Here is a 24,215-nt window from a genome sequence, read left to right on the forward strand (position 1 = left end):
TGTTGACCCTGAGATTGACTGGTGACCCATCAAGGGTGCACCCAGCCCCCCGCTCAGTGACTGCTGGGCTGAGTTCAGCTCCACCCCCTGATGACCCTGAACAGGAATATGCGGTTATCATATTAGATTGATAAGCTGACACTAACATGTGTTGAATATTTTATTTATTTTAAAATTTGCCAAAATAATACACACACACATACACACACCAGACAGGTTTCTGCCTGCCAGACTGTTGATCTGTTCAGGGTGTAGTCCGCCTCTTGCCTATTGACTGCTAAAACTGGTTCCAGGACACAGAATAAGTGGTAAAGCTAAAGGATTAATTTATTGGGATCAATAGGATCAAATGATAAGAAACATGAAAACCCTTGTACACTGTTGTGCTACTAAGAGAACAGTCATTTAAAAAAAACAAGTTAAACATTATGTCCTTTACAAACTGTAGATAACTGACAAAACACCATATAGTTATGTGTTGTCCAATAACTCAAAACCTCCAAAGAAATCAAAAGTAAACCCTAAAGAACTGAACGTACACCTCTTACACCCTTGGTCCATAATAAAAGTTGTTATAAGATTGTTGTCTTGAATTGCATCACAGTGTACAGTTTCTATATTCTGGCAACTTAAGTGTTATTAGAAAAAAACTAATTCACTGATTCATATACAAAATGTTCATGGTAAAATACACTTCTAGTGCAAATATGCAAAAAACCCCTCCATTTATAAAACACTTCTGTAGGCAGTAAAATAAGACATTGAGATAGTTTGGCAGTAGTTGTCTTCAGTTAGTGTGATCTAATTGACACCATCCTGTACAGTTCCACAGTTGATTATTGTAGAGGTTTTACTATCTTCATGGAAATGTAGTTCTGAGAGAGAGAAAAAATAAAGTTTGGATGAAATACAGAACGCACACCATTAAACTTATCTGCTCCACAGAACCTTAGACTAAGTGATTACAGAATAAGCCAACATTTTTCAGTGAACTAATGTCCTTACCGGTAAAGAGTACAGCAGGATGGCAAGAAAGAGAAACACTATGATGAGGATGATGAGGATGATGAAGAGGCACCTGAACCTTCTCCACACGATAAACTTCATGGTCTTACACGGGTTGGTGAACCAGAAGAAGGAGGTTTCTGGGCGTCTGGTGGTTATCATTAAAAAGTGTTAAACGAAACTACAGCTTTTCACATCTGTACCAGTTAATCTGAGTTACAATTGCAACTAACAAATTACTCTAGGAAATCAAATCTGTAAATTAAGTTATGTTTCACAGTCACTCTGCCATGGATTCTTACTTAGGGGGGTCCAGTTTTGGGTTCATGTTGGGTTCCTCCCTGCCTTTTCCTGCAGGCCTCTCATCTGCTTGTGCTTCACTTATAATCTCCAAAGTCATCTCCACTTTGCCCTAAAAATACAAAACAAACATGAGTTTCCAACATCATAACAACATATATTTTTAAATATTTAAATATAGCAGAAATGTATTCATTTGGTTTATGCAGGTTATTAAGCATGTATCCATCTCAGTGGGAACTTTGTATTCATACTTACACCCAGGACCTTCTTCCCATCCTGTTCAATAGAACAGGGCCACCAGCCTCTAACTGACTGCTGAGCAAATAGAGATTTTGAATGATCTGTTTTGTTTGGAGCTCCAGCTTCCAGAACTTCCATCATTTTCAACAAACACTTCTCTGGGGTCTTTGCAGGAGCAACCAAGTTTCTTAAATCCAGCTCCACAGTGCCTGTGATCAGAGAGTCACTAAGTAAATCAAACGTGTGAAACACATGAAGTTTTCTTAGTTAAATGAAGTGTCTTACCAAGGTAATCATCCAATGAGAATTTGTCATTGTCCCATATCTGAATAATCAGCTTTGGAGGAATCCTGAACTCTGTTTTGTCAAGACTCCAAAAGTGCTCCTGTTAAATAAAAGAATCTGGTTAGTTGTGTTTTAGATGACTAATTTTAACAACACAGGCCTCATTTTTAAAGTGATATAAGCTGCATTTTATTTTATGGCACTAGTCTGGGAGTCCAGACAACTCTTACTTTTTTGGACACAAGGCACAGCTGTTCAGCAGGTAGGAAGTCAAAACCGAAGATGAACCTCCAGTTGAAGTTGCCATCTCCATCCAGAGATCTGTAGTGGACATCAGTCTTCTGCTTGTCCTCTTCCATGCCTGGCATCCAGCTGACACAGGCGCAACAGGTTTAATGATTCATTTTCCTCGTTTACTGTAACCTCCTAGTTAGTAATTAGGTTCTGCACTACAAACAACTAAAAGAGGATGTTAGAAATAGTCAATGAGAAAAATCATAAGGCAGGCTACAAAAATGATTGAACACATGTCTAAATGTCATATTCCCTATACTGTAGGTACATTTGTGTTTTAACTATAACTCAGAGCTCAACTTTAATCTGAATTAACCATTAATCATACCCTTTGACGTAGATGTCACTCATACGTTCTCCAGTGACGCTAGTCTCGTCTAATGTCACTTCTGTGGTGTTCCAGATGACCACACGGAGGAAATACCTAAAATTTCAAAAGCACTGAATGTGAGCTCAGTGGTATCTGATGTGACAAAGTACTGAAGAGGTGCACACTACTTACTTCTTAGCCTTCCGGGGTGTGATGTCAAAGGGAGGTCCAGGGATGCCAATGCTTTTGGGAAAAACATCCACCCACATCTGAAGCTTTCCCTAAAGTCAATGCAATATTCAAGTTACTGAGAAGTTACGTTTACGTGGACTATGTAGTTATAGTACGTTTGAGATGTTAACCTGGGAGAGGTTGGGCTGGAAGGTGCTGTAAAGGGTCCTGGTCTCCACATGCTCAGGGACAAGTCCCTGTGTCCTGAGGACGTGCAGGCAGAGTCGTTCCCGGGGAGGACCCAAGTGCTGATGAAGTTCTTTGTTGTCCTCTGGACAATGTATGAATGTAAAAACATGTTAAACTTTCATTAGAGTCCATTTATACAATACTACACTTTTCCTGTACGGTCTGAAAAAAAATTGTATAATAATGGAACCAGTTCAATGTAACTAATAAAATTATCCAATGAATACAATATTCTGTTAATAAGCCAAAGTGCTGTGCTCTACATTGCCTGATGCTTTATGAATAAAGTTTTTTTAGATGTCTGTAAATAATATTACACCCTCAAACCACTATTATTACCAAATTGAGCCAGCGTGTAGTCTTTGCCATTGAAGGTAAGAGATGTGCCGTTGTCTTCAGTCCTAGGTTTGGACAGGCCTTTTAGACGAGCCACATTCTCAAGGAGCTGAGATGGCTTTAGCTGGTCACGCCACTGATTGATACCAGAACTAAAACACAAAGAAAAATAAAATTAAAAATCCTGATCAGAGGTATTCTTATTTCTTAATAGACGTTTCAGTATTCAGGCTTTTCAACCTTCATCCCTTACACCCCACAGGTACCCAGTTCTCTTACATGCAGTAAGTTTGCGGCAGGCCACAGTAAGAGTTATATCGTGACAGGAAACGGTTCTCCAGGTCAATCACAGTTTCGCCAACTTTCTCATCACGAGTCAGGAGATCATAGTCGTAGACCGAAATCTTTAGGTCTTTGTCCTGAGGCAGGAAACAAGTCATCTCAAACATCCTAAAGAAATGAAAAAAAAAGTGTGTTTGAGAATTGAGAAGGTGCAATAGATTGCTACTTTACAGTAAGTAATCTAGTATATTTTCTCTTATTTTGTTTATATTTGATTATTCATTAAGTTTACCTTCCAAATACAGGGTTAATCGTGTTGGGTATGTAATGATCTTGGTCTTCAATTGTATTCCTTCCCAGTGAAATCTTTATGTATGGATCACACTAAGGAGGAGAGGAGAGACATGTTCAAAGGTGCTGACTGGGCCACTTGTGTCAAAATATGCTGCTTTTAGAGGTTGTAATAAAGGTTAACTCTCACTTTGCCATTATTGTCTTTGGGCTGCAGATCTATGCCCCGGACCACATAAATCCTGACTAAACACTCCTGTGGTCCACTATCTGGCAGCTCTCTGAACTGCTGTGGAGGAGGATGGACACTTGGGTCATCTGGTAGAGGGTACACCTTAAATGAACCCTGCAGGTAAACAAAAACATCAGATTTGAATTGCTATTTGTCATTAGGAAATTAGCAAGAGCATCTTAGCAACAAATAACATCTTTAACACAGGGTAAAAATAATCTCCTATCGAGCATCAGAGTGCTGTCTAACTACCTTAAGCTCTCCAACCACAGTGGGGTCTTCCTCCCCATGTTCATTCTTGCCCCGGTATAGTTTGAAGGTGTGGCAGAAATCAGTCAGCCCTTTGAATTCTGGGACCTCTTCTAGTTCACGGTCATAAACCTGAAAATTGACATTCCAATCATCTCCTAGCACATAGGAGAATCACCTGTGCAGTGTTCAACTGACTGATCACCATTTATACTACACTGAATCAATACTGTGCGAAAATAAAGCCAACTCACTTTGAGTGTGTCATATCCTTTCTTGAGATAAGGACCACATTTCTCAGTGTCTCCAGTTGAAGCATAGAATTTGCTCCACCAATCAATTGTCTCCTTCTCCTGATAATTAAATTGCATAATTTTAATATTCACATATGTAATTCTCCTGGTATAAAATTTTGTAATGTTAAGTAATACACCCATCAGCTAAAACATTAGGTACACTTGTACAATCTAATTCAATCCAATACATAAGCTCTTCCATGAATTCTACTTTACACATTTATAATTTCCTAGCTTTTAAGTTAAGTTTGTCAGAAAGGTGATAAATCTGTTTATTATTGGGGTCATAGTGGATGTAGGCATCTGGAAACTGGACTTTTGGCCACCTTCTTTACAATGAATGAAGGGGCAAAAACATTCACAAACGTCAAGTTGAACTTAAAGCTGTACTGCATTGCATTGGATTGTACAGGTCTACCAACAGTAATGTTTTTGCTGACTGGTGTATATTCTTAACTCTCACCTTCTCTACATGCTTTGGAGAAAGATGAAGCAGTGTAACACAAAACAGAAAACAAGATACAAGTGAATAAACCTACAGCAATGACAAATGCAAACATACATAGAGAAGACAAAAATATCTGCAAATCAGAGAAATGGTCAATGGTGGTGGAGGAAAGGCTGATGAAAAGAGCTGCAATTTCACAACTGATGGCAAAGTAGGAAACCAGCGCTTAAAAAAGGCAGCGCAAGGTCTGAAAGTATTTTACAGGTGTCTAATCTTGTTACATTTAAGGAACTGCTTTGACATTTGACAAGCTCAGCTAATCAGCTACTGGCTCCCACTTCATGTTTGACCACCAGAAAGCTAATGAGCCTCCTTCCCAAAATGTCAAAAATGATGCTTGAAGCAGAATAATGAAGAGTTGGTGCAGCCACATGATAGCAAACAGCAAAAAAGCAACAGCGCAATTAGCTTCCATATTAAGTGAAATTGTTGGGGGGCCAAATTTGTTTTCATTTCCATATTATATTACAACCCTGATGAGGAAAAAAAAAAAAGTGTTCATTAAATTAGTGCAAATGATGAAATGTATAATCACAGTTCTTGTGACAATTTCCACATGACCATGAATGTAACATTATGAGGCATTTGCCAAGCGTGCTGGATTAAGTGATTTTAGCTTTTCAGTTTCATTGGTGCCCAGCCCTAGAATTAGGAAGCTATTGAAAGCAATTATACATACAAAGTAGACGGCAGGGGATGCCATTTTGTTGACAGCAGCTGACATGCTGTCCATGAACTGTAAGCCAGAGTAATAATGTTTGTCAAATTTGACCAGAACCAGTCAAATTCTGAACTTTAGTAAACCTACTGCGTGTTTGTAGGAAAAGCAATAAACACAGATTCAAAACAAAGAGGCTCTCTAGATAGATTTAAAATGGCATCTAATCTAATCTAATACAAGGAATTGGTGATCGGCAGTGGTTAGAAAATGGCTGAGTTTACTTGAGCTTCTAGCAGTGGTCTCGACTCCTCCATGGTAATAGAAACATGTTTAACAGGGGAAGCCATCATCAAAGCCACTGTCAATAACAAAAGGACAATATTAAAACATATTTTGTCTGGTAATTTTAATCAAAATATTTTCAGCATCCTTACTTTTTGAAGACATAGCTCCCTCTGCAGTAATGACATACGGGTCACATCTGTAGTCCTCCAGAGAACTGATGGTGCACTGACCCACCACAGGCTTCCTGCCAAACGGACGATGGTCGATGACCTTCAGCACAATAGGAGGAGTGTACATCTCGTCCTTTGGAAGGAGCTGCATGCAGAGTATGGAGAAGATGCCTTAATACAGTGCTACTGAAATAAATTGGATAACCTTCTATTTGCTACTGAATTTTGTTTTTACAAGTACGCTGAGGTTTATGTTTTTAAGCTGCCAACTACAGATCCGATCAGTGCTTATATGTACATTGTTCATAGTATTTATGCAGTATAATTTCGCCAGTGTAACTTATTTCTTTATTCAAGAAGAAAATACATTCACACACACGCCCCATAGCTTGTGTACCCCTGTTATTACCACTTTTATGAAGAGGACAGAGCCAGGGAAGTTGGGGCTCCTTTTCATGTTCTTAATGACAGCTGACTCCACCCTATCACCCCCACACTCCACCACCAGGCTAGGCGAAGACACCGCAGCCAGCTGGTATGGCTTCATGTTCCTCAGACCCCATGCTAGAATCTGAACACAGACACACATGTAGGTGATGTTAGAAACATTATATGAACTCAGGGAGACAGTGTGTGAAGAATTGATATTACCTCCACAGCAGTGAGCTGCACCACAGGCCGGATACCCTGAGGAACCATGTAGAGGTTTTCTGCTCTCTTTGGAGGACTCAGGGGAAGATCAGTCTTACCTGACTATAAAGGCAGAGATAGAAGAGTATGATTTCTGCTTATTTTTGGAGTTTTCTAAGTAACTTGGTTTTAATATCACTAAAGAACTAACTGAAAAAAATATGTGATGTGAAGAGAATGTCGAACTTTGTAACCTAATTATATAATGCCTTATAATCAGAGTAGATCATGAGACAAATATATAGCCATATCTTCCCCCCATCCCCATTATTCTGCAACTCTCATTTTAAAAGGTCAGTGGTTTTGCAATTAAATACAACAAACTGAGAATAGGAAAACATTCATACTTTATATCACATATGGTATTCAAATTTATGTTTACCCACAACATTTCAATATCTTCTTAAAATCTAAAAACCCAGCAACTGGCCGGGAACATGTATTGGATTTTCTTTAAGGTTGGGAGCTGACCTTGTCTTTCAGGATGAGTTCGGCTGCAACCAGTGCCTCGCCTGCTTTGTGACCTTTCTGGATGATGGGATGCCACAATAGTTTGGTTGTCTGATCCATGCCGGGATTCAACTTCACCAGTGGGGTGCAGGCAGTGCGACCCAGCAGCTCATCCTTCCCCTGTGGATTACATGCCACAATTACTATCTATTCTTTGATTGAGTACTCAAACATTAGCTAGTGTTTATCAATAATAGGGGTGCAAGGTTTAAAATGTAGAGAATCTTAATTTTTAAACAATGAGAAAAACCTTCAGGTGGGAAAAGAAGAGTGTAAAATATTAATTTCATAAGCACTGAGTGAACAAAAATCTATGCATACAGTATCTGCTGCAACCTACCACTTGGTCGCTGTCGTAGAACTCCAGCACAACATCAGGGGGGTGGTTAGCAACATTCTGGGGGTCTCCATAAATCTCCACATCACTGAAAATTAGAGTTTGGTCCCAGGTTGGGTTCAGTGTTGCCCGCAGCTTCTCTGTTGTCTTACTATGATGCAGGAAGGAGATGTGAGCATATGGATCTGTAGAGGAAAACAAATATAGAGATTGTCTAACATTGATCTTTTTGCACCTAGATTTGGGAACTGTATTCATTTAATTGATTGACTATCAGTAGAATCTTACCAGAAAAACTCTCTTTGTCCATAGCTATCAAATTCCGTGCCTGATAGACGTAGACACGGAGATGATACCTGAATGACTCTATTAAGGAGAAAAAACAAAAATGGAACAAAATTACTTGAGCATGCTATGTACACCCCGAGCATTTTAATTCTCTGGTTGTTTTTTTCACTCACCTGCAAAGATGCATGACACAGTGGGTGTGTTGGCACCAAACAGCTTGCTGGTATCATCTTTTGAGCCAGCTTTCTCCTTCTCCTCAGTATCAACACCCTGCCAAGAAAAGTAAGCAAACTCTCAATGTTTCCAAAGTTCATGCTTCACACAGTAACAAAAACACACCAGGACACGGTAGATGCATTTAATCCACAAGTAAATATTTGGTTCTCTCAGATCTGGTTGAGGTTTTTAACAGCATCACTTCCTACTTAGACAACGATGGACATTTAAACCATACGCCCAAATTCTGTGCCTTCATTTGCTGGACTCAGTGTCTATCTTTTAAAGCTCGAGCCAAACAAATAGTCGTACATTCCAATCAAAACATTTCCTCCTCTTGTCTACTTACTAATGCCCCCTCCAGTTGAAAGATGGCACATGCTCCAAGGCGGTCCTCTGGTGACATTTTCCGCCTCCAGCGCCGTCTACGAAATGTATCTGATGAACGCTCATTTCTGTGGAACTTCCAGCCAATCAGTGAAGAGAATTCCCATCCCTCAGGGTCACCTTGATCCCGCCTCTGTGCACAAAGTTAAAAATGTAGAGCCAACTTTTTTATTTAAAGGTGAATATTTTAGTGATAAAACTGGCAGACAAATTTGGATCTCAGTCTCTATAAGAATATGTGACATAATCAGAATTGTGTTTGCGTTGACCTGCACAGGTGCTCCTGCAGAGACTGCATTTCTCTTGCGTGGTCGAACCAGCCTTCTCCTACGGTGTACATGATACATCTTTTCTGTAGAGACCCAGGCTCGAGGTTTGTCATCAGGAGGAATAGTTACTCCATACTCCCAGCCTGTAGAGTATCCACACACACTTTTTCACAAAACAGGTTTTCCCAGCATATGGTTTAAGTTCGATGCAAGTTCACGTTATTGTCATCAAATGTATCCCTGACCTAGCAAGGAGGCTACACAGATTCAAAGCCCTGGAAAACAAGGAGCTTAGGCTTTAAACAGAGAATATTGTCACCTTGATCATCGACAGCTCTGTTTTCATCCACAGTCCACTTGTCCTCCCAGGTCCAACCTGGAGGACAATCAAACTCTCCAGGGTTACGGCTTTTCTCTCCATTCTGTACATCGAATAACCTGTATTAGCTGCATGCATAATTTTTAATTATAGTCATGTAATTGCCCTACTCAGGTTGCTATTTCATTAGAAGCACTGGGAGCATGCTGTAATTTTGGGAGACATCAAACTACTGAGTAACGAAGAATAGCTGCATGCTGTGTGATCTGTCTAGTATTCATAACATACATGTAATATTCATATATAAATTGTGTATGTGCTTTTGCCACTGTTGCACACACATGAGCACATCTGTGTGCTGGTAGGATTTAAAGCTACAATCCTCATTGATTGAATATGAGTGTGCAGTCCTCACCACATCAGTGTATGGCTCAGATGCAGCTTTCCATTCCCCACTAGGGAACCGAGTCTCATTTTGGTAAACTTCATCCATGAATTCAGTGTGTCCTGCATCTGCTTCTGTTAGCAGACTAAAACAACATAAACCCATAAAGCATCATTAAGTAAAGTCCTTCAAAGTTACTATAAAGTAATGTTCACAGGTGATGATTAAAAAAAAAAAAAAAAAAAAAAAAAACACACATCAATGTACAGTATACTGCAGCTTGCACTGGTGTGCTGCATGGAGTGCTTTGTGTGTTTTAACAGGGACTGTGTTTACATGCTGGGAGTAACTCTGGAGTTTGAATGTTCACCCTCTGCCTGTGAGAATTTCTCGAAGTACTCATATTTAAAGTGGAGCTTCTTGATGCTCCAAACACACGATTTCACATGCCATATGCTGTATGGGATCACTTATGTTATACAGGTGGGTGCAAAATATTTACTGGAGTTCCTGCCTGAGAGGCACTTTATTTTAGAAATGTACATGTGATTTCATAGAAAACCTATGCAAATTTGGTGATTGATATCCAGAGAGAGGTTGTTCTTGAGTTGACAGAAGTAAATAAAATAAAAAAATTTAAACAACTTCTAGTTCACTGGGGCAGTCTGGTACAGTACATGCAAACAACGGAATGTAACCCATAGGGAGAAGGCCCACAGAAAAGGACATTCAAGCCTCTGTCAAGACAAGCTGATTTTATTTATTTTATAGAGAAGATCCTAAAGGTTTTTATCCTGATATACTCACGTTTTCTCTGGGTCGATGAACCAGTCACCCTCCCACTCCCATCCTCTTGGTGGCATGAAGTATTCCTGTTTTAGCTTCAGTTTACCAGTTACATCTGAGTATTTGTGGCGGCCGACCAGTCCCGTTGTCCCCCACTTCCCAAACATCTTGGCCTGGTTCTCATACTGTTACATAAAAGAGGACATGTTTGAGAAATACAGTATACTCTTTCTCTAGTGATAAATATATTATAGAAAATATTTTGTTTAGGAAATACCAGCTCAGCAAAAACACTGAAGGTTCCCTCAGAGAAAGAGTTGAACTTTTTCTCATAAGCAGATAGACCCAGCCACATGTTGATTCTAATCTGAATTGGCACCTTCAAGCCCTTGTTCTTGTCCATGGGGTACTGAGGAGAATGAAAAAATGGAAAACAAAAAACAAACTCACACGAGAATTAGGATTTTAGAGACTACACTCTTTCAGCCTTCAGAGTCCTGAGGTGTTCAAACTAAATTTAATAAAACTTTTATTACATCAGGTTTTTTAACCTTTCCCTTACTTTTACAGCTGATACGTACCTTTAAAATGACAGTCCAAGTTTTGCCACAGTGTTGACCACAGGCCTGCTCACTGTGTGTGGAGAATAGGACTTCGTGAGCAGGAATGCGAATATAGGCCACCCTCTTCTCACCACGCAGCATCCAGATAATCACATCTGGCATGCTGTTTTGGGGCTGTGCACAGTGAGAATAAAAACATGAATGAATGTCTCCTAATGAATAAGTAGGAAAAAAGGTGATAAATATACAGTCCATCGGATATGATGAAGATTCTGTCTGGGCCATTCAAAAATGCAAGTAAGTCATCTGACTTTTTGAGTACACGAAGGTGTGTATGCATCAGTGAACACTTTGATCCAAAAGCCTTATCAAGAGACAGCTCTCATTTCACTTACCTCCTCAGCCAACATGTTGAGTTTTTCTGCCCAGGACTCTATGTCATTCAGAGTGTCTCGGATCTCTGTCACCTCCTCTCTCATGCGTCTGGCACCTTCCTTGATAGTGTTCAAAGCACTGTCTCGCAGCTTTTTGATTTGGATGTCAAGTGATGTCAGATTGGATTGGCCCTCCAGCTGAGGTGTTGGGAAACTGGGGGAAGAGAGCGGAGAAGCTAGTACATAATTGGATTTAGTCATAACTACATAAATCAAAATTCTACCAAACACAGTAAAACCTTTAATTAGTAATCCTGTAAATATTATTCTGGGTTCACTTGTTATTTGCTGAAATTTAACACATATTCAGCCTTTTTTCTTATGTGTGGGCACTTTTTATGACCTTAAAATGTGCACAAACAGAAAGCTGTCTGTTTTTTTTTAAATCAGAAACACCTTCCATCTTCCATTCACCTTTCTATGTCTTCAATCAGCTGATTGAGCAATTTCAGCCACACCTCAACTAGTTGGTTGTCAGAGACTTTAGCCAAGATTGCAGTTTTAAATGCCTCCAAGTTGGATTGCTGCAACAACATCAAAGTAGGAGTGAGGTTTGCATTCCATATTTTCATCATAAACCTCTACAACAAATCCACACTAGCTCATGTAGACACAAGTAGCAAGCATTGTTTCAGTACAGAATGTTTTAAGGGCTGTAAATCCTGCAGCTAATTTATCATGAACTCAAATCAAGTCTGTAAATATTGTATAGAGTTTTACCAGGTGGCGAGTAATGTAGAGAATGATGTTAACAGCATCCAGGCGGTGGCTGATATCCTCCCAGAATGAAGTAACCGCAACCACTGGCTTAGTGTTCGCCCATGGCAAATAATAGTAATGGTTACCTAATGGAATCAAACTAATTAGGAAATCCTCTTTATGAGAAAACAGGTTTTACATATGTCGTTAGAACATAAACAGTACATCAAGTATCATATCCTCACTCACCATCAAACACAGCACAGCTGTACTGAGTGGTGGAGGCTAGTGGTTTGCACGTGTTGTCCAGTTTGTTGCCATAGTTACCAATGCTGACCTCAAACTGGATTGGTTCCCCAGGTTCCTGGATCATGGAGGCGCTGTGGAAGACTGCACATAGAGAGTACTTCCTTCTCCTCTGATACTTCTGATTCAGGGAAGGACAGTGAACAAGGAACAAAACAATGAGGCATTTTAACAAACTGATTTTTGAAGGTTAATGAACAACATTTCTTAGAGGAAGAGGGTAATACCTCAGTAGATAAACAGTCACAATACCTGTGCTACCAGGATGTCATCACTGTGGATACTGTCTATTGTTTTTTCTACTTTCTCGTCTAACTTCGTAGTCAGTGCCACAAGGATCCTGCCCCTGTACGCCACCCCTTCTCCCTGTGTGATTACAGCATATTGAAGCAAGATTAAAAAGGTAGAGCAGGCCAATGTCAGAAGTGTAATAAATTGTAGAGGAGCCCATGAAATACACACACAAACTTATATTTAATCCTATTTACAACACTACCTTGCCATAATTGAGATCCTCGTAGGGGTCTGGCAGGCCCGTGAACTCTCTCGGGCTGCCATACAGGTTGATATAGCAGGGGCCAAAGACAGGCAGGAAACCCACCTCAGATTCTCCCGTGTTAGCTACAGAAAGATGAAAATTTATTAACTTTTGAACAAGCAAGAAAAATAACTTTCTTGACAATTCTTGAACAAGCAAGACAAACAAAAGTGTTAGTACATCAGTGTTGCTGTGCTTAAGGCAGTGGTGATTGACATACTGAGGTGGAAACGGTGAATGCTAGGAAAGCTAGTGGCAGACACTACAACAACAAAACAGTTAAAAACATTTATATTCTCACACTAATGTCACAACAGAGCACAGAACAGCTTTCTTTGGCATTGGCACTACAAGAATTAAACCTATTTAGCAAAATTAGTGTGCATAGCATGCTTTATGCATCACATCTCATGCAACAGAGTCAAAAAGAACTCAGATAAACCTTCAAAGGACATTTCACCTTTTCCAGCCTGATCCTCTATTTCAGGGGAAAAGGAACAATTCAAGAATGTTGTATTAGTTAACAACCAGGTACAGAAACGAAACGTTTATTTTTAATACAATAATTTACAAAACAATTTTTTTTTTAATCAGAATTCCTTCTTAAAAATAAATACCTTCTATCTCTCCACCAGAGGAGGCTATCCTGGACAGATTCAGGTATGATGTGCCAACAGGATCATTTCCTGTTAAACGATCCCTGCAATCACACACACAATAGCCTTATGCTGACAATGTGTCATGGCGTCAGAGTGTGTTTTCAACACCTTCTGAGGGACACACCATTTTTCTAACATTTACTCTTGCACTTATTTCCCTTCACCCTTCCTGAATATGGGTTATCTGACTGTTCATTCACTCAGAAACATACGATGAAATTTAGCTGAGAGACGGTGCCAACAGGATCCCAAAGTATGTTATTAAGGGGAAGGGAGGAGCTTTGTACAGCCTGAGTCACTGGCTCCTGGATCATTCTCATGTTGCTGGTGACTTGGCATGCACTCCCAAAACAATACAGCTAACCACAATACAGAAATATGTGATACACTTCCTCAATCCCAAATAACTCTGCAAAACAATGCCTGCCTCCTTATATTCCTCAGTTCTTGAGCACAGTCTGCAACTAACGAGACAATGAATCCTGTTTTACTTACCAATCAAAGACTGTCAGCTTGACACTCTCACACATAGAGGGAAACTGCAGAAAACACAAGAACAAGTTAAACCGAGAATAAGTAAAAGCTCACTCATGATGACTATTACTTTCTTATTGTTGTTCTTTATCAGAATACAGCTTTGATCCCTCTGATGCTTTACCTTGACTTGGAGGCGCAATACTTGGTTCCATTCAGGGTTTGCATTCTTCTCAATGATCTGCGTACATAGCTGCAAACACCCAAAAAGATATATGCAATTTTTTTTCTCTGACATTAAACAAATTTACATTTAACACTGCAGCCTGAAAAAAAAGAAGAAACCTTTTTGCCTGCAAAGCGAGCCTCTAAGTAAGGATCCACCAGATTCTTTTTGTTTTCTTGTGCTCCAAACACTTCTTTTAGGGTCTGAACAAAGGCATCGTCCACTGAAATTTAAAAATATTAGAGGAACTATTAAGTGATAACTGATTTAATAGTATGGTGATGATTTGCTTTAATCAGATTAAAATAAAGACGTGAAATTCTACTTTTTGTGTGTAAAGGACACTTGTATTTAAATACATTGTGAAGCTTTAACAATCATTTAATGTCCTACAAATATAGGGTCTGTATTGATATACAGCTTGTCTTACTCTGGGGAACATCCTCAGCTCTGAACACCTTCAGTGAAAGCGTCGCCCATCGCAGAGTCACACCAGCAGGCAGCAGCAGGTTACTCTCTATGTCATCTTTGTCATCACTAGACTCCCTGTTCTCCATCTATGTGAAATGGAAGATATAAGTGAAACAGCACAGTATGAAGGGCATAACCTCATTATTTACATAAGGAAAGAGCATCCAGCCACTAAACGTCATCTGAATGTAAGTTTTACCGGTGGCTCATCTCCAGCCCCCACTACGAAGAGGCTGACTTTGAGGTATCCTTTAGCCCCAGAGCTGGAGTCATCTGGGTCATTCAGCAGAACCCACTTCCTCATGACACAGTGGGCTGCATTAGGGCACACACATTAACATGTACAATATTTAAAGCACTTTGCTGAGAATTGTTCATTTACACATCCTATAAAATCTTTTGTCTCCACCAAATCCAGTGTTTGCTATCTTTGTCTGCTGCTTGTTGCTTAGCAGGTAATGTACAGTAATGTTAGGTTTTTAGAGCTTAATTGCTAAAAACAGCCTCCTGCTGTGGCCAAAAATGAAAATGAAGGCAGAAGGAGTAAACTTAACATAAGAGTTGCAGATTAAAAAAATAAAAATAAAAAACTGAAAACCAAAAAGTTAAGTAGTGCTGAAGGGAAGTTTAGAAAATAATTATCTAATCATCTTTGCTTTAATGACCAGTCACACAAAAGTAGTCATATGACTCACTGATATTAGAAAATATTAACTACTTCATAAATAAACAACTGCATTCAGTATAGCTCGCAATACTCATGTTCACGTTAAGCAAAAGGCCTATTCTGATCAAAATCAGTTATACAAACCAACCCATGCAAGTCAAACAATAGCCCTTTCTGCGCAAATGTAAATGACACACAAATCTAGAATGTGGTTTGTTAAAAGCTTACAGTACCTGGTTCATCATAAACATAACCAATGTCCAGCTGTGTGAGAGAACAAAACAAGATCAGCCAGTTTTATGTAGTAACCACACTTTTTTTTTTTTTTTTTTTTAACATATTAACAAATTTTTGAAAGGGGGAATAGTACCTTGAATTCCCCCATCAGACAGTCTGCCCTCAGTGAAGAAGAATCATACACCTGCAGAGAAGAGTAAAATAACTTTGTATATTAATATGTATTGACAGAGGATAGGACCTCAATCTTGAAATGTATGTGCATACCCGGAAGCTAAAGTGCTCATCAAACAGCTCTGTAGGTAGCATGTGAACATTGTAAAAGAACATCTGTAAAAAATACAAAACAAAAAAAACATGCCAACTTTAAATGAAGGGAAACAATGATGCATTTAAATAATTATTTTTAATTAAACTGAGGCAAGAGTTTCACTGTGACCATAAAGTGAAAGTACCTCATCAAAGAAGGGGTTATTTCCCCTTTTTATCCTTGTCCTATGGGTTTGTCCACACACATAGACTTTCACCACCGGTTTGATGTTATTGCCAGATAATTGACGGGCCTCGATGACACGGACACGAATCTGAAGGACAATTTGTACCACATATTAATGTAAATGAAAGTAAATTCACTCACTGGCCACTTCACTAGGTACACCTGAAAAATCTAATGCAATCCAATATAGAATTTTACAAAGTTATATTTCTTAGTTTTCTCAGGTGAAGTTGTACTGAAGTGCATTATATGAGGTGCTTTTATATAAAGTCCCTCTATATCCTATGAAAAATAAACTAGGGTAAATACATACATACAAATACACACACACACACACTCAAAAAAAGATAGTTTGGCAGCGGGAAATATACATTACTAAGCTCTCTCCACACAGGCAAAAAATAATGAGTGAAAAGTATCAGAGTTTGCAACATCTTTTACTGGGATTGTTTGAACGTCTTCAGAATAAAGCTGATTTCACTTTAAAAAGCATCATTTCACAGAAATGCGATCACACTGACCTGAAAGTCCTGAGGTTTATTGGCCAGTCTGTAGCGACTTTGTGACCTCTGGCGGAGGTTAACAGACTGTACAGGGGTTGGGGGTCCAGATGCAGAGCCACCTTGGCCACCATCTGTCTCATCACCCTCACCACCGCTATTGCCGCCACCACCGCCTCCACCTAATTAGCCGAAAAATAAGATGAACAGACATGTTTATAGGAATCCGCCTCAACCAGAAAATTGCAAATACTTAGGGTACATCCCCTAACTAAAACTATTCATACCTGACTATGAGAACAGGACACAAACACAGTAATACGAGTATCTAACTCAAACAGTCAATGCATTGAACTGCATTATAAAAAATTACAAACATACCAGCGTCCACTGCTGCATCTCCAGCCTGAGGATCATTGGGGTTTGGAGGAGCATTGGCTGGTGGGTCATAGCCAATCACAAGGTTCACTGTAGCCTGGAAAGAAATTTGGTGTAATTGACCGATTGTATTTTATGTCCTGGAAATGTATCTAAGCAACAAGACAACCGATGTAATATTATATTGAAAAAAAAGGACACTTACTCCAATATTCTGTCCACTTTCGTTGGACAAAGCCACATTTTTTGATGGCAGTGATCTAACTTGACCTGAGGCGAGGTCCCTCAAAGAGATTTTGGTTGAGCCTATCAATCTGAAATAAATGAAGAAATTATATTAGTAATATTATATTGATTATACTGTATCTATTAGGATACATTTTAGTTTTAGACTCATAACATTATTAGAAAGACTCTCTGGGTGACAAGTCTTTAGTGACATCCTGATTTAAGATCAGGCAAAACCCCAGCTGCGTTTCTAGTTAGAGACCACAGACAAATGAAATGCCGTACATGTGCGCAGAAGTCAAATTCATTAAAAAGGGCAAAGAGAAGGTCACCACCAAGAGCTAACAAACCCTGCCTGCACAGACAAACAAAAACGCACCCCATGACCCAGCATACAGTCAACACTGCACAGCAGCTATCAACCAGTGATTTTTACAGTGAGTTGCGACGTCTTGCATAGAGAAATGAAACAGTCTCATGCAATTTTTCCATTCGGTGGTTATTTGAATACCAGCTATGCAGAACAGACAGTATAATACCACTGGTTCACATTGGATCAAATGACAAAGGCTTTATACAAGCCTTGGCTGACCATTTAAAAAAAATAACACAACTTACAGATTGAGCAAGGGTTGACAAGTTATTCATGAACTCATTTAAATAGAATGGGAAAAATAATATACAACTATATTCTGAATCTTGTTGGTAAAAGTAAGCTCAACTATAACAATCCTGTGATAACTTAAAAGGTAACAGAGAAATTAAACTTATTTTGAACAGTCACTTTACATCAGGTTTAAACGTTGCCTGTGGTGACTTATTGAGTCTGTCTTGGAGTGCAGCCAAAAACTACACAGTTTAATGTGCAGCTTATTTTTCCTCAAGATGCTTATTAGTACAACAGGTACAACAACTCACTATTACCAATGATGATTTCTGGCTAGATAAAACAGTGCTTACTGTAGTGTGTCAAAGGTATTACAGTGTTGCAAATGGAATGTAGTACATCATGTGAAATATATCACTTATTGGGTGGACTGAGTAATAATCTTTTGGCACTGTTCCTGATAGAAGGAATTTTCCAAAGATAGAGTCACACACTCAGTACGGACCTTCAATTCCCCGAAGGTTTAGAATTAGATACAACCAAAAAAGGCTTGAAAATTAAACATGAAGCCTTCAACTAAAGCCATATTTTCAAATGTGTGTACTAACACAAAAGAAACACCTGGACAGAACCTTATAGGGTGGAGAGAATATGAGAGCTTAAGATTTTGGGACTCAATAAATGTGGCATGTACCCCCCAAATCTGACTAACAATGCTTTTGGCTAGTTTTTTAGTGTTAATTTAAAATAATATGAGCAGAGTTTGGACTATATTAAAAAATGGCTTCAAGCAGTAAGTGTTAAAATTGTGTCAAGTTCCATCGGTTTCGTTCCATTAATTTTAAAGGGCATTTAGGGTGGTTGTGTGGCCTGATTAGGACATAGGGCTCTTCCTGGATTCCATTTGTGTTTCTCCAGAGTTTTTAGCTTGACTCATTGTGATAAAAGCATTCAAATAGGAATGGAGATATAATCACGCATGTGATAATAAAAAGGCATCAAACCCTGCAAGCTTGTTTCACTCATCACTACAGTGACTAGTGCCGGACAATTACTACAGTGTGTATTGTGGACAGATTAGGAAAGGCATGTTTGGACATCAATTTCCCTATTGTTGTCCATGTAAACAAACAATGGAATGACCTAAAAAGACTTTGAGGCCATTGTCAAGCTGAAGTATTTCACAAAGAAATTACCCCATGTTGAATTAATGCCAACATCCACCTACATTACAGGGAGGGCAATATCATTTATATGGAGATATTACTGAATAGTTTCCCCCCCCCCCTCTTTTTTCAGGATTCGATCTATGTCCAATGGTCCAATAGGCCGTGCTGCTGCTTGTCCAGTTGTAAACAAAACAAGTTTAACTGTGCCTTTTCTCCTTAACTGGAAAGATTGGGTTCTCCCTTATCACACCCCAGTAATTATAATCAACTACCTGTAAAGGCAGGGTAGGACTTGCAAAACAAGTACATGTGTTCAAAAAGTTAACACTTTCTCCCAGTCAGTTTTAGTTCCCTATTACAGATCTGTTCAAATGAAAGATACAGCTCATCTCAGATTGGTGACTACAGTATGAAAAGCAACAGTCACAATTCTGATAGTGTACTGTAGTTCCATCATGTTTGCCTTTGCTCGATTTATAGTGTTGCCTAGAGTATGGTGTATAAATTATAGCTTTTTTCTAGAGAAGTATGTCAAAGCAGTTTCAATATTTGGTCAGACTTACTGTTATCTCACTGAGCATTTTATTATGCAGGTAATGAAAGGGTTTGTTTTTTAGCAATCCAACATTTCTGTATTGTAAATGCAATTGTCCTTAACATGTTACATTGAATGAATTGAAATTTAAGGACATAGAGTCACCACAACCATTTAGTGATTTCTGAAGGTCTGCAGCTCTGTGAGCATTTAATGGGAAACAGATGCATGCAACACAGGTACAACCTTTCAAATGGGTTTCACAATTGTTATTTTTAATTATGAACTACCTGTACTTAACTGCTTGTTTAAACACTTGAGCATTAATTTTAGTCATGGTAATGTGGCTTTAGGGATGATAATTTCAGAACAAAACATTCTGAACAAAAACATCTACTCAACATGGGCAAGGTATTAGTATTATCTCTGTGTGAGCATGTTAGCATGCTTGATATGTTTATGCATTGCTATTAGTGGACATTTTTGTACTGCAACACAAAGTTCTCCAACTTCTCTTAAGCCACCAACTATGCCCCCCACCCCAAAACACACTTTGGTTTCCACGACAACAACAGGAATTACCCATATCAAGCAGCTGGAAAACTATTTGAGAGAGAGGAGAGAAGTCCCAACTCTACTCTTTAGGGAGTGTGCCAGAAGAGCCAGCTCTGTGGAAAACTTGAATCAATTCAACATGGACTCATCTTACACACACACACATGAAAGCTCCTCCCTCAGTTATTAAAGTCCCATGCACTAGGGAGACTTTTAGATGGCAAAACACACAAACAGAAAAAAAAAAAAACCACATACACTGATATATTTCACAGAAAATAGATCATAGCCATTAGTGATATTGGGGAAACTACATCTGTGGTTGGTCAAGATTGGTCCCATATGTGGCTCCGGCTTTATTTGGGAAAACAACAGTCTGGACCTGTGTTTAAGTGACTTAGAAACATTTGAGATTCAAAGTACTTCTTACACAGTGTAAACAGCAGTGACTCCACTGCACAGCAATACGGTTAAGGAGAGCAACTGCCAAGTATTGTTTCCATTCCCAGTCTCACAATGCCACATTAATCCAAGGGAGAGGGAAGACAAATAGTGATTCATCCATGCATTGCTGGCCAATCAGCACAAGTCTTCAATGCAAGTCCCAGCACGGTAAGCAGGGTGTGAGTGGGTAGAGCCAGTCAGCTACATACCTCACACTGGCCTGCTATTAAAATAATCTATTTTACGATAAATACACATAACTAATAATTGATAATTTTATTTGTTTACAGCAATGCAAATCCTAACTAGCCAGTGGGGGATAGAATTGCTGAGCAGCCAATGTGCTTCAAAGGCTCTCTTCAGAATAATGTAAAGGTACTGCTAAATAATGCTAAATTGCTAAATAATCAGTTAAAGCTTACATCCATACAACTGCAAAAGACAAGAAAATCATGAACACATCTCAAATATCACTGGCCAACTGCCTGTCAGAATAAATAGACCTATTTCCAGGAAAGTCTTTGTTGCGACAAGAAAACGTTTGCACTGGTAGGTGAGGCACCATCTCTTTCATCAATGCAATCCCAATGTTGCACAAAGCATATAGCAAAAAGTTACAGGAAGCTATGTTGAAGGGATTGTACTGCACTTACTTGTCTTTCCCAATGGTTTCATAGTCTTTCACAATCACATCTATGAAGGAGCTGGAGTCCAGTGGTGTACCCTTCAGATCAAACTCAAGCACCTGCAAAATATGGTGAGGGCGACAAAGCAAGATACAGTATGTTGCTTTAACCACAGTTTTGTCATGAGGGGGAAGAACTTTATCTGAGACCAGAAGATAGTGAAGCTAACCTTTGTCAGTAAAGATTTTCCAACTCAGCCAGACCCCTGTTTTTAGCTCTATCAGTTATGTAGTTATTGACATGGTAAACACAGAGATGTGAGTTGTGTATTACTTTATCTAAACTGATTTGATTAAATTAAATAAGTGAGAGACTGGGATGAGTAAGGATGATGTCCATTTGTCTGTGTAATAAAGATTTACCTCATTCCATTCAGGATTCAACTCATTGTCAATTGATTTTGTTTTCTTCTTTTCACCTGAAAGTGAAAAGATTTGAAAACAAAAAATAAATAATTATTCATTGAAAAGGGTCTGCAGTTCCTCATTGGCATTTGACAATACAATAAAGGAATACAATACATACAATAAAGATCCACAATACTACATCACTATGACACAGTGGTTAACAAAACCTTTTAATATTTTTGAACAAAACCACTTGAGCACCTTGTTGGATGTTCAATTAGCAACAGCACAGCCGTTTCAAAAATCTGTCAACGTAAAGTTTGTCCTAAATTTAAGATATCATCTTAATTAGCATAGTCCTACATTCTTTTTGGTAAGAGTTGTGTTGTTGTCAAAAGGCGGCAAATTTTGTCTTTAAATAAAGGAAGAAAAAGGGACAGTGTCAAACATGTTGGGAATGATGGTGAAGACAAAGGGGCAAACAGACAGGCAGCATATATCGATGACCAGAATCTAACCTTGGTCAGGAGCAAATAACATTCTGTATGTGATACATTTTAAACTCAATAGCTTTAGGCTACTTTCCTAACAAGGCCTAACTTGTTTTTTCCACTCATGTGCACACTCCGTAAGCTAAATTTCGAAGCAAGTTCTCTGCAAAGCTGTATTTGCATCTGGAAATGTGACATAATAAGAAAGTCATCGCTATAAAACTTATATTGATAAAGTGTTAAACATACTGGTTTTACAGTAAGAGGAGTACACGAAGATTAGTCGTCTTAAACTCTTAATGCCCTAATGGGTCTCCAGTTAATGTTTTGTTAATTCACAGGTACAAGAAACCTAACAGAGCGTAAATGTATACTTTATTGCATTGACTACCACATTTACATCTATTACTAATACTAAGACTAAGGTCATAGATTGACGTCATAATAGATAAATATGAACTTACTATTTTGTTGTACAACTGCTATGTGTGCTAGTTTTTTTTTTTTTTTTTTTTTTTTTTACAGTTAAAAGTTCGTATACTTTTGAAAAGACACTCACCTTTAAAAATCACAGTTGTAATAGGATCAGGACTTCCAACCTTCTTTTTTGGCAGATTTTTCGCCGATTCTACCACAACCCTCAACATGGCAACAAACAAATTTGAAGTAACAGACTAAAAATCAATGAAGTTGAGGAATGAGATGTAAAAAGCTTAAAGAGGACTGTCGTGCTTTGTCATTCTCACTGCCCCATCACTGAAGCAGCCACGGAACGGATGAAGACTGGAAAGACTGAGGAACTCAAGAGGCGTCAGTGAGAAAGAGGGGAAGCGAGGGCGGATCACGGGTCGGGTAATTACTCTCAGCAGCTGCTGCTCTCCTGCGAGTAACACAATGCAGACAGAAAATGTGTGCAGCCCTCACGGGGGAAGAGGTTTTTCTTGTTTTTGTTGGGGGGTAAACTGCACGTTCTAAAGTAAACAAATGACGAATTATCATCTGAATATAATATTTAGTAGCTTAGACAAGATACCAGAAGGATCAATGAACCGCGGTACTCTACATTTCTGTAAAAAACGATAAGCGGTCTCCCTATAGTAGGTTACAATCTGCTGTTTTTTTCATTAAAACCCGTAAAAATACTTAAAACGTGTTTGTATAGCGAGTGTATGTTGCCAGATGTTTTAAACACTCTCCGTTTTTGGAATTAAACTTTGACTCTACTTGCTCGTGTGCTCATCATTTTTGCTGTGGCTTCATCTAGTGGCTGTACGAGGAAATACCACGCATTTCATTTTTACGGTCATCGTGGTCCCCGCCACGGTCCAAACGATTACAACAAAGCTGTCCACAACGACACAGACATGTAAAATATGAAATGGGGGGGTTATATTACCTTCCATTGCCTTATTGCTGCTCTGACCTTATGCTCCTCCTTAAGTCAGTAGCTCTATTGTTCCCTCTAGCCAAGTAATCAAGAACCGGGGTTCACCTGCGAGACCCACTGTGACAACACCTGTGAGCATTAGAATTAAGTAAATCCGGAAATAGGCCCCATGTCCTATGATTTTAAAGGCCCCTAAGGTTGTAAATAGCAACGACTTTAAACCATGAAAAATTCTAACTACAATATGTCCCTAATTTGTTCAAAAGTGGGTTTGCACACTTATCCTGATCTGTGCTTCAACACAAAATGTTTCATGGTTTGTATTTTGTGCTGAGATGCAGTGTGAGTTGTGGGACTGAATATAAACAGGACTGTGCCTTAATTATTTTCATTTTTTTCAGTGTGGGTTATTGTACATCTGTGTACACTAGTGAAAACGTGCTCTTTTCAAGTAATGTCATTTAGAGGCATTTTTCAGCTAGAAGTCAGAGATAATTTAAAAAAGGGAAGTTAAAGGAAGGTTTAATGGCGTTTGTGTACATGTACTAACCAAACTACAATCAAAAGAAGCAGGTTCAGAATCAGTGAAGGCGTCCTTAAAGATATTCAGTTTAGCAGAATATATTTGCACACTAGACAATACCTTTTGTTATCCCATACTGGTCATTGCATCATATACAGTATCAGTCAGAATTATCTGGATATTTCAACCAGTTACAATATAGGCTCCTGACGTATAAGTCTAATATTAGACCTGGTACAAA

At 38.8% G+C, this 24,215-nt stretch overlaps 1 protein-coding gene across 4 annotated transcripts; it reads right to left on the reverse strand.

Moving 5' to 3' along the window:
* Window positions 1–147: 147 nt before the first annotated feature.
* Window positions 148–22,868, reverse strand: LOC137105564 (myoferlin-like). Of its 4 annotated transcripts, XM_067487945.1 has the most exons (54): window positions 22,624–22,866; window positions 21,589–21,644; window positions 21,194–21,285; window positions 17,208–17,316; window positions 17,006–17,099; window positions 16,646–16,806; window positions 16,084–16,212; window positions 15,896–15,958; window positions 15,762–15,812; window positions 15,625–15,655; window positions 14,924–15,039; window positions 14,684–14,810; window positions 14,373–14,476; window positions 14,212–14,280; window positions 14,049–14,092; window positions 13,512–13,594; window positions 13,355–13,372; window positions 12,853–12,977; window positions 12,609–12,722; window positions 12,300–12,477; window positions 12,072–12,196; window positions 11,766–11,875; window positions 11,313–11,505; window positions 10,936–11,091; window positions 10,632–10,763; window positions 10,376–10,539; window positions 9,599–9,713; window positions 9,184–9,286; window positions 8,865–9,007; window positions 8,558–8,728; window positions 8,166–8,262; window positions 7,993–8,070; window positions 7,708–7,889; window positions 7,329–7,487; window positions 6,819–6,920; window positions 6,577–6,738; window positions 6,147–6,312; window positions 5,994–6,070; window positions 5,007–5,018; window positions 4,502–4,600; window positions 4,251–4,379; window positions 3,957–4,112; window positions 3,768–3,859; window positions 3,473–3,643; window positions 3,197–3,345; window positions 2,800–2,939; window positions 2,630–2,718; window positions 2,456–2,551; window positions 2,064–2,205; window positions 1,834–1,933; window positions 1,564–1,757; window positions 1,308–1,417; window positions 1,006–1,153; window positions 148–875 (listed from the first exon to the last, which is right to left on the reverse strand). In XM_067487945.1, exons 1-54 carry the CDS (start codon window positions 22,709–22,711, stop codon window positions 837–839), a joined length of 6,153 nt encoding a protein of 2,050 aa, XP_067344046.1. In that variant the 5' UTR covers window positions 22,712–22,866; the 3' UTR covers window positions 148–836. The 4 variants fall into 4 exon arrangements, with proteins under 4 accessions (XP_067344046.1, XP_067344048.1, XP_067344047.1 ...); XM_067487947.1 differs by lacking the exon at window positions 13,355–13,372; XM_067487946.1 differs by lacking the exon at window positions 5,007–5,018.
* Between the last annotated feature and the right edge of the window lie 1,347 nt (window positions 22,869–24,215).

The sequence above is a fragment of the Channa argus genome, chromosome 20 (assembly GCF_033026475.1).
Source record: "Channa argus isolate prfri chromosome 20, Channa argus male v1.0, whole genome shotgun sequence".
NCBI classification, from domain to species: domain Eukaryota; kingdom Metazoa; phylum Chordata; class Actinopteri; order Anabantiformes; family Channidae; genus Channa; species Channa argus.